The sequence below is a fragment of the Poecilia mexicana genome, unplaced genomic scaffold (assembly GCF_051168715.1).
Source record: "Poecilia mexicana isolate PSO_F unplaced genomic scaffold, ASM5116871v1 scaffold_9, whole genome shotgun sequence".
NCBI lineage: Eukaryota > Metazoa > Chordata > Actinopteri > Cyprinodontiformes > Poeciliidae > Poecilia > Poecilia mexicana.
The window spans coordinates 12,293,240-12,308,948 of record NW_028263378.1 but is presented as its reverse complement, the minus strand read 5'-3'; the positions used below and the strand labels follow the sequence as shown (position 1 = coordinate 12,308,948).

The 15,709-nt window shown below is 36.5% G+C and overlaps 1 protein-coding gene across 1 annotated transcript in view; it reads left to right on the top strand.

The window, feature by feature from the left end:
• ipo11 (importin 11) overlaps positions 1–15,709 on the top strand; it is a 108,458-nt gene that overhangs the window by 55,434 nt on the left and 37,315 nt on the right. Inside the window, exons 21-22 of the mRNA XM_015006323.2 lie at positions 2,830–2,945; positions 5,085–5,161. Of these exons, the coding sequence (XP_014861809.1) occupies positions 2,830–2,945; positions 5,085–5,161 (193 nt within the window). The remainder of the gene's footprint in view (positions 1–2,829; positions 2,946–5,084; positions 5,162–15,709) is intronic.

The window sequence follows — 15,709 nt, the reverse complement described above, 5'->3', positions numbered from 1 at the left end:
AACTCTTACAGAAACTCAGAGGGTTCATAATACTTTGGTAAAATGTATAATATGCCTGCTTCTGGCAGTGCAGCGCATCATCTTGCAAGACATTTTTTATGATTTGTCATTTCTGATAATTTGCTGCAACATCACTTGAGTTTGACATGGAAGTAATGAGAAAAAATAGCTCCTTCCTTGAGCTTTGTTACCCACAGGAATGAAGTTGCCCGCCTTAGTCCTCAATATGCTTTGGACCCCTGTGTGGCTCGGCTGCATTACTTCATAGTGGCAGATGATTATGACAAGCTCCCATTGAGAGTAAAACAAGAACACATCTGGCAAACTAAGTGAAACTCGTGAGGTTGAACAAATGAGTTTGGAGTTGCTTGACGGCATCGGGTTACGCAGGGCCGTGCAAAAACTGTTCATGCCAGTTGAGCCTTTGTACCTTTTGTTCAAGTGAGTAGCTTTTGCGTATTTTTGGGAGGGAGGAGGTTTTATGATAGATAACCACAAAGTTGTGCAACTCTGAGGTTGATTCAAAATTACTTGAATGTGTGTTTAATCCTCTGAAATTAACCTCCGGCCCAGTCACAACTCCTTTGGAACATGTGACTTAGGTTTGTTTTTCATCCCTAACCTGTATGGTGTTTTCACTGGTCTTCATATTGCTTTCTATTTATTAATCTTCTCTAACAAATCTCGGAAGTCTTCACAAAACAGCTGGTTCTGTACAGGCACCACTTTGTGTTAGTCTTTCACATAAAATCCAGTAACATACATTGAATTTTTGGGATCCCAAGAGACAAAATGTTGAGACGTTCACGAGACACACGAATACTTTAGCAATGGTGCAACTGTGGACAAAATGCCCATTTTCTCTGTTTGGCTTGACGGACATCGTATGGTCTTAATTTATAAAACAAAAACAAGCAGACCTAATTTAGATTGTATGGCAAAGGTCAAAGATAGTTGCATCGCTGTGAAGTATTGGATCAGTGGTCTTGCAGCAAAATGGAAATGAATCTGTTCAGTGCGTTTATTTTGACTATTAAACTTCAGTTCATCTGGCACTGGAACAAACCAATCTTGTCTTCTTATGATCACATGGCATTAAGTCAACTATTAAGCTCATAAGAGCTGCAGTATTGACTCGTTTGTTTTTGATGGATGAATTTTGCCCGTAAGACAAGTTTGCTCCAGCGGGGGATTGAGTGACGCTCTCATTTCTTTTTACACCCACATAAATGCAAGAGGGAGCAAATTAATGTCGTGCCATTATAGAAACACTGTTGACTGTTCTGAAACACTACTCCGGATCCTCTTTCCCTTCACACGGATTAATTCTGCTACTTCAATATCCCCTTTAGCCCCCCATCATGCAACCCAACAAACACGCTCTTGCCAATTCTTCACTTTGACTTCTAGTGTTTTGTTTGAAAATACAAAGTGAAATGAAATGTGAAGGGATTGGATGTATTCAAGAGTCAGTGACAGTGGTTAAGTTTTCATCAACAGAAAGGAGCCTGAGGGCATGTGTGGTAAATATTGAAGATGAGTTTGAATGGACCTGCTATGTTGGTGTGCATAATTCATAAGAACAACTTTGCTATAAATTTAATGCTTTTGCATATATACAGCAGTAGAAACCTGATATTTACACAGTGTATATAAAACATTCCTAAGCTTCCTTTCTCACTATCTGAAATTAAATCAGACTAAGCTTTCCCTTTTTGTTCAGTTAGGATTACATGAAGTAAAAGACAGAATTAGAGAATATAGGAATGTTTTGCATATACTTGGATTAGTTTTCAAGCAAGGAATAGTAGTAATCACATGATAATGTCATGACTTTTTAAGCTCCTCTTATTTTTCAACTTTATGGGTAACTGAAGGTTTACCCATTAATAAAGGCAGCTCTTAAATACACTGGTTTATTGTGAGATGGAAGAATCTAAAAAAATCAATAAGAAGATTAGAGACCAAGTCGAGTTCATTGTTGGGTACAATTTTAAGATGCTTGAAGGTGCCACCTTCATGTCTTCAAACAGTTAAATACAAGTATGAAAATCGTGGAAGTGCCTAGCCAGCATACCACTCAAGAAGGAGATGTTTTCTGATGTGCGTATCAGCCCTAGAACAGAAGCAAAAATCCTTGTGAAGAAAAACTAGCTGAGGTAAATGGTATTTTGCATCTTATATCTTATGTAGTGAAACAATTGGTATCTATTATGGTGAGCATTTCTATTTGTGGATTTTTTTCCCCTCCATTCTACAGGCATATTTTTATATAGCAATATGGTTTTGACTTCTACAAAAATGCTAATTTCCTACTTAACCACCGATCATCTTAAATGTCATTAAAGTCCAAATGACCAGGAAATGAGCTGTAACTTAGTTCCTGTAGTTGTGCCCCAGTATGTTCTTTTTCCTAAATAGTCAAAGTTAATGGGCTCGCACTGTTTTATAGGGTCATCAAATTGATAATGTCCAAACAACTCTTGCTGCCTAAAACAAGCATTGTGCTTCAAAATGAAAGACCTTCAAATTGGAAAAGCTTTTCTTTTTGACAGCTTCTTGCTATTAAAAGTAGGAGTAGTGACACGTGCCTTGCAGCGTGAAAGGTCCCCATTTTGTGCTGCTCATTTTTGTGCGAGGAAAAAATGTAGCGTGGCAGCACGTGGTTTGGAAACAATGTCTAAATCCATTCCACTGCTGTGCTCTCCTCAGATGAGCTGCAAAGAACTTCAATTAAAGCGAAACACAGAAAGCGCGGGAACACTTTGAAGCATCCATGTCTTGCTGTCACTGTTTGGCATTGATTCCTGTATCTTTTTGTTCTTTCAGGGCCTTGGGGCAGAGAGTAAGAACCTTTACCCTTTCCTTCTTCCTGTCATCCAACTGAGCACCGACGTTTCTCAGCCGCCTCACGTCTATCTGCTAGAGGACGGACTGGAGCTTTGGTATGGATAAACATGCCGTATTCAAACATTTATGAGTCCAGGGAAGAAAACGAGATTCCCTGAGGCTGATCTTTATGAAGTACTTAGTGATCTCATTTCATCCCTTACACACACGCCTACACATGAATACTGTGGCTGTCTTTATTTCTGCCTCTTTTCTCTGTAGTGCCTATCGACGATGAGTCTTCTTTGTCTTATCATTCCTCGGCCTCATTTACTGGCTAATGTTTGCTGTCCCGTTTAGAGGCCAGTTACAAACAGCTTACAGATAAAAGTTGCTTAAAGACCTCGTTGTTGCATCTTGTTTGAATTGGCTCTTTTCACTGGCAGAGATGCCCGATGATCACTGCATTTGTCGAATGTTCATGTTGCCCGCAATCTTCACTTTGTGGCTTTGTTTTGAAAACAAGTAGTTTTAAAGCTTCTTCAGGCTTTAAAACTTCCATTTGGAACATGAAAGTTTCTTCCATGTTCTAAAGAATGTACGTCGTCGTTCTCTCATTTTGACTTAGTGCCAGCCGTATATCTCTATCCCGTCTTTTATCCTCCCTGATGACCAGCACTGCTCTGTATGCATTTATTTTGTTTACAAAGACAATGTCATTTTCTCATTCTTTTATCTTTCATGGATTATTTCCCTGTTTGTGTCCTCTTCAGTATCTCTCCTGTTCGTTTCTTATTATAGCTAATAAAAGTTTGTGAAACTTTCCACAACCTACCAATACCTTTTGAAAAATGTAACATAAATCAAAATCTGTTCACTTATGGTAAATAGTTGCAACAAAATAAAAGTAGTGCAACATAACGAACCAGATGAGTCACTTTTTTGGAAGAAATATTGTCTTTGATTAGCTAATATGTTTAGTAGAGTAATAGAAAACGGCCATGACCTGCATGCTGTTGATTCTGTGTAAATGTGACATATTTTTAATTAAAAAGATGACTGAAGAGGGGAAAATGTTAAACATCGGCTCTTGAGTTAAAATGATCAAACATACTTTGAAATGGAATTCCAAATTAGAAGTACGAAAAGAAAATGGGATAACAAAATTCAAATTGTTCAAAGATCAAAATAATTACTAAGCCAATGATGAGTTTCAAGGGGATCAGAAAAGATCTGTTGTTAGCTGCTAGTAGTGCAACAGTTTAGAAGGTGGCTGTGTGAGGACTATTGTAAAAACATCTTATTGGAAAGTGAGACATGGCTTAAAAGGTTACAGTTTGCCACAAAACACTCTGACTGGCCTAAAAAGAAGTGAAGCAACATGAAAGTAACTGTCTTCTTTTTTGGTCCAGGGGCCACAGACATTTTGTCAGTCAACTCCCAAACACCGATTCAAGCCAGAGTACACTTTGAATCATGGTGGCTCAGGCATTCTAGAATAGGGACATCATATTCTTTGATGTTAGACCTATTTATTCCAAACCAGGAATTAATCTTGTGATTCCTCTATTTACTGCTACGTTCAAAACTGCCACCTCTATCAAAAGAACCTGCAGTACAACAAGAAATCAGCATAAGCCAGGAAATCCCTGATTGGTTCAATCTTAACTTCACAAAAACATTGATTGTTTAGACACTTGTGATAAGTGTGGGAAAAAAAATGCAACTTTGTAAGAGACAGTTCACAAGATATTATCGGACAACAAAATACATTTTGAGTGAAGAGATTTGAGAACAGCTCTTTTATGTGCAATAATTAGTCAGTTTCTAGGCTCAGTAAGTTATATTGATAATCAGAATTGTGAAGAATTGTTTTCTCTCTCCTTATTATTGACCGGCCCAAATGTTAACAACATTTCAAATCTCTCTGAACAGATAAAATGAAATTAAAAACATCAGGACAATCATGCCAGATTAATATTACATCCCCTCTCCTTCATACTACTTTTTCTTTTCACCTCCATGCCTATTTATGTTTCTGCCACCCCTTATGATATGCCCTCCTTCTACATTCAGTCTGTAATTTGTCCGTTTGCATTTTTCCGACCTGTTTTCTTTTTATGTGTCTTCTGCACAATTTTCTCACATCATCTTCCTATTTTCTGTTTTAATATTCCTTATCTGCTTTGTTCCTCTCATGTTTCCCTTTACTCCTTAATGTGTGTTCACCCCATTTCCTCCCTCTCATTGTGTAGGCTGGTGACTTTGGAGAACAGCCCAGCCATCACCCCGGAGCTGCTCAGAATTTTCCAGAACATGTCAGCTTTGTTGGGTGAGCTTACAGAAGATTTCTTTTGTTTTCTAATTTATCCAACTGGGTGTGTGAGAAGGATTTTTTTTCTCAGAATATTATGCATTAACATGTAAATTAAATCAGTCAGCAAAGGGAGTATGAAAAACTAACAATATTAGAATTTATGTAACTGAATTCTATTTTGGGGGTAATATATGTAGCACAGTTAAAACCAAATATTTACAGGAACTATTAAAATACACATAACCTATTTTTTCTCCCATTTCTGGACATCAAGTCTAATAAAACCTTTTATGGTTTTGTTCAGTTTGAATTGGCATAATTATTTGTGTTGGCCAATGATCATTTTTAATCGTTCTTCAAATTAAGTAGTTGATATGCATTTTTTATATGTATAATTTGTTTAAAATCTTTTCCTAATTTTACATTAGAAAATAGCCTAAAATTAATTTAAACCCTAACCCTAATTGTTTAGAAATATAGTTATAAGTCTTTGAATTTTAATAAAGTTTTAATAATTCTCCCTCTTATTATTTAGGAAATATAATTCATTTTTATTTTCATGATCTTATCTGACCTAAAACAGGAAGTTTAATCTGATTTTCAATACCAGACGGTGTGGAAAAAGTAGTTGCTCACTTTCGTACGTAAATATCTGATTTCAATTGTATATAATTAAAGATTAATGCTTTTTTTGTGTAATTCAAAACAAATACTGGACTTATTTTCACAGACAAAGATTCTAACCCATTATATTCCTATATATTTACACTGTAACTGTTGAGGTAAGCTGAAAAATCTATTGTCATAAACCTAATTATATAATTGTCTTCGTTTGGCTATTACTGCTTTTGAAGACCACATCACTGCCTCAAGGCGTCTAAGCTTATACTGCAGGTATGAGTGATTGCATTAAGCTGCCTGGATGATTTATCATAAGGACACCACACATGTTGTGCATGTGTCTCTCTGACCTTCAGTGTTATAAGGGACATTAATTTAGTATCAGATTGCAATAAGTCAGACTAATACAACAGCTTTGCTCTAGCATTCTATCACTGACTGTGCGGACTGTATAGACTCCATAGGGCGCAGAGAGCCAAAGGGCTATGGGTCGCAGTAATGGTGGAGGAGGGAATTAAAGAGGATCAAGGAAACGAAGAGGTTGATGGAACATAACAGGAAGGCGGTAGATGAAAACGAATTCAAGTGGCAATGGTTGGAAAATCCGTGAAGAAAAGGGAGAGGTTATACGTAGAGATTGGACATGGATGAATGGTAAGATAAGTACGGCCCTTATCTTCTGCCTTACAGAAACCATTTCATTTTAATTTATTTATTTTCTTTGCAAGCATCACTTTAAGTCAGATTAAAATGTAGAAACGAAAACAGAATTATACACAAGCTTTAAAGTGACAGAAACAACTGTAATTGAGGGATCTTTGCATAAAGGTGTCTATAATTCAATACAGGCTGTACAGGAAGGAAAAATAAAAAGATCTATTTATACTTGAAAGAAGATTTTATATATGTATATAAAAAATAGAAGACACAGTTAGCATTTATATATTCCTCAATCACTGAGAAACTGGGACCTAATTGGCTGTATCTTCACGAGTAATGAAGATGTTTAAAAGATTCGGTGAACACTAATCAGCTGCCACATTAGTCTTTTAAGTGTTTCTGATGATGAAGTGAGAGAGGGTTGACAGTGTAGTTTTAGAAAGAGGTTGTTGAACTTTAAAGATTAAATGTTGCACAATAAAGGATGAAGATATCTGCAGATTTTTTTGGCACGAGATTCAGATTTGATTGCTATATTCACCTCGAGGCCATTTTAAAGCTTTAATGTGCTTCAGTGTCCAAGAGTGGTAGCTCTTGTTTACTGATAGATGTGTTCAGTGTTATTAAGAAATACTCTTAGAGATCCAGTGGTGCCACCCAAGTTTAAATATATATATTTACTAGAGGTGTGCCGATCGATCGGTCACCGATCATAATCGGGCCGATTTTCGTGAAAAAGTGCATGATCGGTGATCGGCGATCATTGTCTTTTTTACCGATACCGATCACCTGCTTCTCATTTCGCAGCCTGCTTGTGCAGCTGATCTCCTCTTTCCTTCACTCTGCGCAAACGCGCAGCAACAAATCCTAAGCGATGTGGAACTATAACGCACTGAGTGAATGGGGAAGTTTGCGTGTTGTGGGGAAAATTGAAGCAGGTCAAAAATGCATCAACACAACGAAGCTAATACGACATAAAAACAAAGCCATACTTGATGGAGTTTGGCTACATCGAGGCTCACTGCAGTAAAAAAGACATACGGAGCGATCAGATAGCAGGTAAAGCAGCGCACAGCTACAAACACTCACCCGGATTAGCATGACGGTCAGAAAGCTAAACAAATAACCCGCAAAATTATTGAAGTCTTCGAGCTGCGATGTAAGACGCTGGTTCTGCTCTCCTGTTGAACCGCTGCTACGCTACAGGTAGTAATATTTGACAGACGGAGCTTCGCTTCTGCTCCACCTGGTAGTGACTCTCACACCGAACCTCTGCTTGAAGCTGCAGCATCTAACCTAAAAAAAAATAAATTTTACATACGTATTAAAACTTTCGCTGTCCTAACATGAGACAGATAATCTCTAAAAAAATAATCGATCTCCTCCCTGATCTGCATAATTACTCCGCTCAGTCAGAAACAGCCACTCAGAGCTAGCAGTAATCAGCTAGCCGCCATGCTATCAGGAAGTTTTCAGTAACTCTGGATTGTTTATTGTAATGGATCCTGTTTTTGCCTTTGAATGTTAAGTTTTATACTTGAACTTTTTGGCAATGTTGAGAGGTTTTATTTTGGCTCTTTGCATTATTTAGCCTCTTCAGAGCCTTCATATGTTTTCAGTCTGTTAAAGATAGTATTATCAATACCAGTACAATTTGCACAAAGCCTGTTTTGTTTAGTTTTCTTCTTGGAAAAAGTTATTAAAAACAAGTGTTTGTCTAAATTAAGGTGAATTCATGGTTCCTTTTTCCACATAATGTAACCTGTAGTGTTTATGATAAAAAATAAATAAATAATAATTATGTGATCGGTATCGGTGATCGGTATCGGTGTATCGGCCCTCATGGGTGATCGGTATCGGTATCGGCAGGAAAAAACCTGATCGGCACATCCCTAATATTTACTCATTTGTCCCTTTGTCCAGATCCACCTGGAAGGTGACCGTTGATTGGAATAAACCTTTTTTTTCCCCTAATTTGATAAACCAATATCAATTCCCTGCTGGTTACAAACTCGTATCTGATCTTGTTTTGGTCAGTTGGCACACCACACATAAGAGAGGGATTTGAAATGTGTTTGAGGAAGGGGAGAGATGTGAGAAGCTTTTCTTTTTTTTTTTTTTTAGAGGAAACAGCTCTTTTTAATAGGGTGAGACATGCCTCTTTTTATGTTGTTTTAAAGTTGAAAGGAAGAGCAAAATTCTCATCAGATAACAGGAAGGCTGAAAATTGTGTTGAACATATAGAGACACTGTTGTAGCAATGCTAACCGCTTCATGTGCGTGTAACAAGAGTTGTAGGTAAAGTTGGAGGATAAATCTGTCATTTTACGGGCCAAAGTTTTACTGAGAAAACACTTGAGCATTTACTGTCCATGACTTTTGTTGTAGGTGGTTGGGTGGATGTTAATGATTCTTTTTGGATAACTTTTAAGCTATAATTAAGTTTACTAGAAAATGCCTAGTTATGGTCTGCCTTCTCTTCATATGGTAAGAATATCAGACTGGAAAAAGAAAATAACACATCTTATGTAAAAAGCAGCAATAGACAAAATATTGTTCTCAGCTTAGAATAGACTGTTTCCTGTTCTTTATGCCATTTTCATCTAAATACTATGGAAGCAGGCAATTTCAGAAGCCAGTACATAGTGACAGTTCAATTTAAATGTTACTCCAGGGTTCGTGTTGTGAAAGGCTGTTTCAGTATCTACATCCCCTCTACATCCACAAAAGACCCAGTCTTTCATGCATCAGCTGACCAGTTGTCTTGTGTCACAAAGTGAAGTGGGGTACAGAAACATTTGCTTTTTTTTTTTTCCAAATCATATTTCGCATTCCTAAAAATATATCTTGTTTACAGAGTTGTTTTCTGCAAACCATTTTCACTGCTTGGAAATTCAGTGCATCCACTGTTGTGAGATATTTATGCTATTTACTTAGGCTAAAACAGTTTCACGGTGTAAAATCAAGCATAAACTTATTTTTGTTGTTTATATCTGCTTCTGTTGATTTAGCTAGGCTCCTTTATGATGTTTGTCCTGTGATGTTGGTCCAGGTAATATAAATGCCTTGCTTTGTCACAGCCGAACATGTCTCATCGCTCTCTGGAAGATAGTCATGCTGTAACAACACATCTTTCTGGTTTGAAAAAATAATGTTCTGGCCTGCCAGTTTTATATTTGAACCCATCACTGTCATCCTGGGAGACATACTCTGCTGGTGCTCATGCACAACAGGTAGTTTGTGATGGAGCAAAACAAAAGAGTCGATTACTATGAAAGGGAAGGAAAAATGAGACATGGATTTTAACATTTTGGCAAATGACATTCACCCTTTGTGACACATAATAATGGCAGCATCATGCCTTCTTCAGTATGGATTATGAGATTGGACAGAGTTAATGAGAAGATGGAAAATCTGTTGGAGACTCGTGACTCCAACACGTGTTGGAAGTGGACATTCACTTCCAACACACCAATAAGTCTAAAACATATAGCCAGATGAGCAATGAAATGGTTTAGATCAAATTATATTGATGTTTGTGACCTAGTAAAAGTCCTGACCCAAACCCAAAATAGAATCTATGGCAGTATTTCAAAATTGATGCTCACAGATGTTCTACATCTAGTCTGAGCTTGGCTTCATTTTTGTTTCCCAAAGAAAAACAAACAAAAGATGTCACATAAGATTCTAATAAAATATGCCATTTTCGGTGCTATTATGAGAACATCTGTAAAAGCAAAAGGGGTGTGAATATGAAGCATTCACAATGTACATATGTGGAAGAAAGATAACATTTCATTGGTGAGACCAAATCTGTGCATGGAATATGGTTAAGTGCATAGGGTCCCTGCATGAGGTTTCTGTTGATAATAGTGTAGTGTTCTTTAAATGCAGTTACAAGCCAATTGCACATAAGGAAGAGAATGTGACATGAAAATGTAGGCCAGTTTAAGGTTTACCAATAATCATCAGGTGAGTCAGACATTCAAAGGGAACGTGCAAATTTTATTTTTGGCTTAAGTTCAGCACAAGTTGACCGTTCACTGTGAGATCACCTCATGTGAGGGCATCGTTTAGCAGTGAATGTGATTTCTCAACAGTGTTGCAAGAAAACCGTTTTAGTTTTGTGCATTAGCAGAGGGGGAGCTGCGAATCCCAGCTGAGTTTTCTATGCTCACTTAAATTTTACTGCCACAATAATCTTTGGATTAGAACAAATGACAAAATTACTCTGATTTCCCTCTGATTTTAACAGATTATTAGGAGAACATATCTGAGGAGCCATGTAGTTTTACTGTTTTTTCTTCTATAGTTACAGTGTGCTACATCCATTTTTCTTTTTTTTTTTATTAACATAGTTTTTTTTAGCTTATTTACTGTTTTGTCAGGGATGATGTAATCAGAACATTGTAGGAGGTTGGTTTAACATAATACAGGTGGTGTATACCAGATTTCATGCCAGTGGTTTATTTGCAATCCTTGCCTCTGGTTAGACTTATTTGCTACACAATACAGAACAACTATAACCATAAAACAATCATTTCCAAATGTCTTGATTAACAAAGCAAAAATTAGCCCTTCTGCTGTTTAAATGCTGTATACATAGTATATTGTTGTTAAGGTCTTGAAATCATCTGGGACAGTTTTATTTTAAGTGGTTAACTTCAACTATGCATTGAATTAAATACTTGAATGTTTTACCTTGTTGCTGTTTTGCTCTTGATAGAGCAGCTCCTATGAAAGTTTGTACACTGGTTCAAATTCAGATGAATCAGCTTAATAACTATGTTGCAAACAATATAAGTGTTAGTGGCAGCTCTATTTAAATATAACTTTTAAAAGTCTTGATTTTTCTCCATACCAAACTGTGCCCATTTTGTGGTCATGAAGTAAAATTACTGAAACAGGTTCTTTCTTTTTCTTTTTCTTTTTTTTTTTACAAAAACCTTTCTGAGGTCAAGTACACTCTGCACTCCAAATAAAAAGCAAACCTGTATTGACTTTTCATTTGGTAGATAACTTCCTTAGTCATTTGAAGTTGAATTTTGAATGTAGTTGAAAAGGCTGAATGACTGCTGTACTCTTGAGCTGCAGGAGTAAAGCAGATGATTTATCCCGATGTGAATAGCTCAATTACATATTTTTGAGCCTGCTAAATTCAGGCTCTTAGATACGCTATTGAGTGCAAAAAAATTATTTTTCTTTATGATATGGCTCCTGTACAATTACAGCAGATTGTCGGCAATTAATGCCTTTTCCACTTGACTATTTTTCTGTCTCTGTCTCATATCACTCTGAGAAACATTATGTTCTCCTGGTTGATTTTCCACATTTTAAACACATTAGATATCTTGAAGATAATTAGCTTGTCACTTGAGTTCAAGGGACATTTCAAAGCGGCAGGGATGAAAGATAATAGCTTGAAGGTATGGTCACAGGTCAAAGTAAAGTAGCACGCCATTTTAAAATGAATATTTTCCGCACTAGGGAGTGAAAAGAATAATTTCTATGTTACACTTATGCATCTATTTGCATAAATTTAGGAAAAGTTATTCGGGAAATCAAGTTTTCTGGTTTTAGTATCTTTCTCAAGCTCTAAAGCTGTCTCTCATCATCTCTGGCTGCCTTTTACTCAAACATCCGGTCGTTCATTCTTTTGGTCCGTGGAGAGCAGTGGAGGGATGTGGGCCGTTGAGAGAGTTTTGGCTCTGAGGAATGTTTCCACATGCCAGGTACGTGGCCTGGCCTCTCTGATAACAAGCCCTGTTCCATCACTGCTAACCGTGCACTGCAAATTCCCTGATTAGAATGTCAGGAGTCTTGCTGCGGTTAAAATGTTAACCTTGCTCTGCGCTCCGTTTCCCTAACACTTGGCTCTGAACTACAAGATGTTTGTGCTTTGAAAGTGAAGCAATTGCTTCTTCTGGAGCAGAAGGAAGCCCTAATGAAGTGAGCAAATGATGGTTAAAGTGCCATTTTATTTTCACTCATGTGTCATTGATATTGCCTGAGGGCCCTGGAAAGAGAAATGACTAACAGATTAATTTGGCAAAACTAAAAGTTAGAGTCTTAGACTCCCTCCATCCCCCAAAAAAAGGCTGTTTTTTTTTTTTTTTGGGGGGGGGGCTGTTTCTGTGTGATGGTAGCCAAACGCTTTTTACAAAAATGAATACATGCTATTGTTGTTTATTAAATTGCAGATAACAAAAATAGCGTACTGTTGTATTTTTGCATAAATTACAGTGCGGAATTGATCAGAGCATAGCATACTCGCCCTCCAGTGATCGATAATGTTTACAGCCAAGGAGCATCTGAACTAAAGGCATCTGAAGCTCTCCCACTTAACTGCCCGGCTAATGTGCTTCATGGATCAATTTAGACATCCTCATTAGAAGACAACCTTTTTATTTCAGGCCTCTCTACTCAAAGTAATGACTTCAATTACAGCTACCATAGAGATTGGATGTGTTCAGTCATATTTAACGCAGAGACTGAGTTATCTGTTGAAGTTTAATTATAGGTTAGCTAATATAAACTTAGAATCTTTGACTTTTTTAACACTTAATATGCAACTGAATTTGCTGCATTCTTTTGAAGGTCGACTTCTTGTGTGACTTTTCTAATAGTTTATATATTTTTGACATGTTAGCTATTCATTTTTACGTAGACTTGTTTAATTATGTATAAACAGTGTGCACAGTTATAAGAAAGACTATCAGCAACATTTATTGCAAGATGATAATTCCGTTATGTTGACTAAAATAACAGCAGGGCCCATATTTCGTTTTTTAACCACTTAGGGATTTGCCTGAATGTTGTGGTAGAGAACAATCTTAGAAGTGCATGACCTCTATTATGCTTATTTACAAGTTCATCAGCTGCTGAAATTGAGCTCTAATTACTTTATTTTTATGCTAAAAATAGAGTAAATAATTCTTCTCCCTCTGTTAATCGCTGTTGGTTTTTTGAGATATTCTCAGTAGAATATAAGATTATTATTAAGCCAGTAGCTCGGATTAAATGTACAACTGGAATATAGAAAATATGAAACAAAAAGTAATTGATTGGGGAAAAAAAAATTAAGAATATAAATAAAAATGTATATATAAAAAATGTAGTGAAAAATAAGGTCATCCATTTAATTTCAATTAGAAATACTTTTGTTTTTTGGTTGGGTTTTTATTCAACTATTCCAACCCTAAATGATGTTTACAGTAATGACATGAAAGGTTTTCTATTAGGCTGTCACTGGCGCTCTACAAGAACAGATAATAAAATTCTGCTCAATTTTGCATCCTCGCATGCATAGACAGTTAAATGGCAACAGGTATTAAATCTATGCATTGTCTACCAAGCAACCATTTTTTAGGGGCTTTTAAACTCCAGATTTTGTCCATTTGATTTAACTTGGCAACTACACTTTTTACAGCTGATGTCTTCATTTATCATCAACACCATAAATTTAAAGCAAATACTGGTTTACTGGATGATCATAATTTCAGCATTTTTCTTTATTAAACACTGGAGCTACCTCCAGGGCTCTTATCAGAGTCATATGCGAGGCTCATTTTCTAGTTAATGTTCATAACCAAAGCAAATTTGTGCAGCATATGCCCAGGGCTATGAAATATGTTCTGACTAAAGCTTAATCAGGGCCTCAACAGCTGCTGTTGTGACTACTTCTGTTATGGCACTTTGTGTGTGCTTGTGTGGAGAAGGATAATGTGGTCTGCCTACCCTGCAGAATCTGTTGACTGGCAAAAAGGCCATTTAGCCTTTTGAATATTTTATTCATGGCCAGACAAAATATTGGCAAAAAACATTAAAATAACATAAGAAAATTGAATGTTCGCGCAATGAAAAGTGTTATTTACAACTTTAACAGAGCACCTCCTCTCATCCTTAAGGCTAAGTTCAATCACCCTACATAGGAAACTCTATTTTGTTCCCTCGGATTTTGTAATTAATTTATATTTATTTTGGGTGATGATCCATATCCCTTAATGTGAGCATTGTAATATATGAACCAGTACATAAATATTCAATGAGGTTGATTTTTCAGTAGTAATTGACAAGAATCCAGAATGTCTTATCAATTCTAGGCCTCAGTTTTCTGACTTCACCGACTTGCCTCAAGCCCCAAAGCAGTTTTCCCCCATTTATTACAAAAACCTTAAACTTTTTAAAGTTTAAAGTTGTTCATACTCATACACAACTTTTTCCTTAGATGTTTTTGCTTCACTGCTTATCAACAAGAAATATAAGGACGGCTTTATTCATCCGTTATATAAGGACAGATAGCTGACAGCTGTCGCAATCATTTACTTATGTCCTCTTTTGCTTTTGGAAAAAAGAAATCAAATATCTCAGATTTTTTTTTTTTTTTTTTTTTTTGTAGAGAAATATTTTGATTGCAACCATACGGCCTTAGTTGGATTTCATAGAAGATGTAAATAAGCTCTCCACTTGGGCACAGTACTCTGTTATTTGTTCATGCTTCTAATGGAAGTGCATGGTCTGCACCGCACATATGTTTGGACAAATAAATGTCATCGTGTTTTTAAAGTATGGTTCAAATTTCTTCATCTGAATTACAGGATGAATGAAACCCATCTTCTCTTTACTATTCACATCTTTTCTTTTCCTTCTGAGAACCATGGCGTGGATCGTTACTTATAGTGTTACCACACGACATGCTCAGTGTGCAACACAAAGTAGAATTGGTTGGTATAAAAAATTCTTGCTGAGATTTGTGTTAGTGTTTTACTTTATTTAATATTACTTCTCCTCTCAACACTCTAGTTTCTCTATGATTTTAACCAGAGTAGCCTTTTAACTGTGTCTTGGATATTGGCTCTCAGCTCACTCGTAATTGCCTGTCTGTCTGTGCCAATTGGAGCCTTTAGGGACTTACTTGTGGCATCTCATCTGAAAGCAATATTGGTGGAGTTGAGATGCTGTCACTTGAGGGTTGCTGTGATAGCAGTTCATTTGTGTTCTACCAACCTGTTGCCATCAGCAGTTCAAAATCGTCTTGCTGTGGGAGACTTTCAGCCGAGCTACTTTAAGTGTTGGCCTAACAGATATTAATTATACATTGCATCTACAATTTCACCACTGCTTGTTTTGTAATATCTTACTCAAGGCTTGTTTTATATCAAGGTTACATTGACATGACTCTGTTTTTCAGGGAAGAATTATTATACACCATAAATCTTGAATAGTTTTTTGAATACAAGAATTGGGTGAAATGTTTTCTTGTGTATTTAAATATGTTAATAA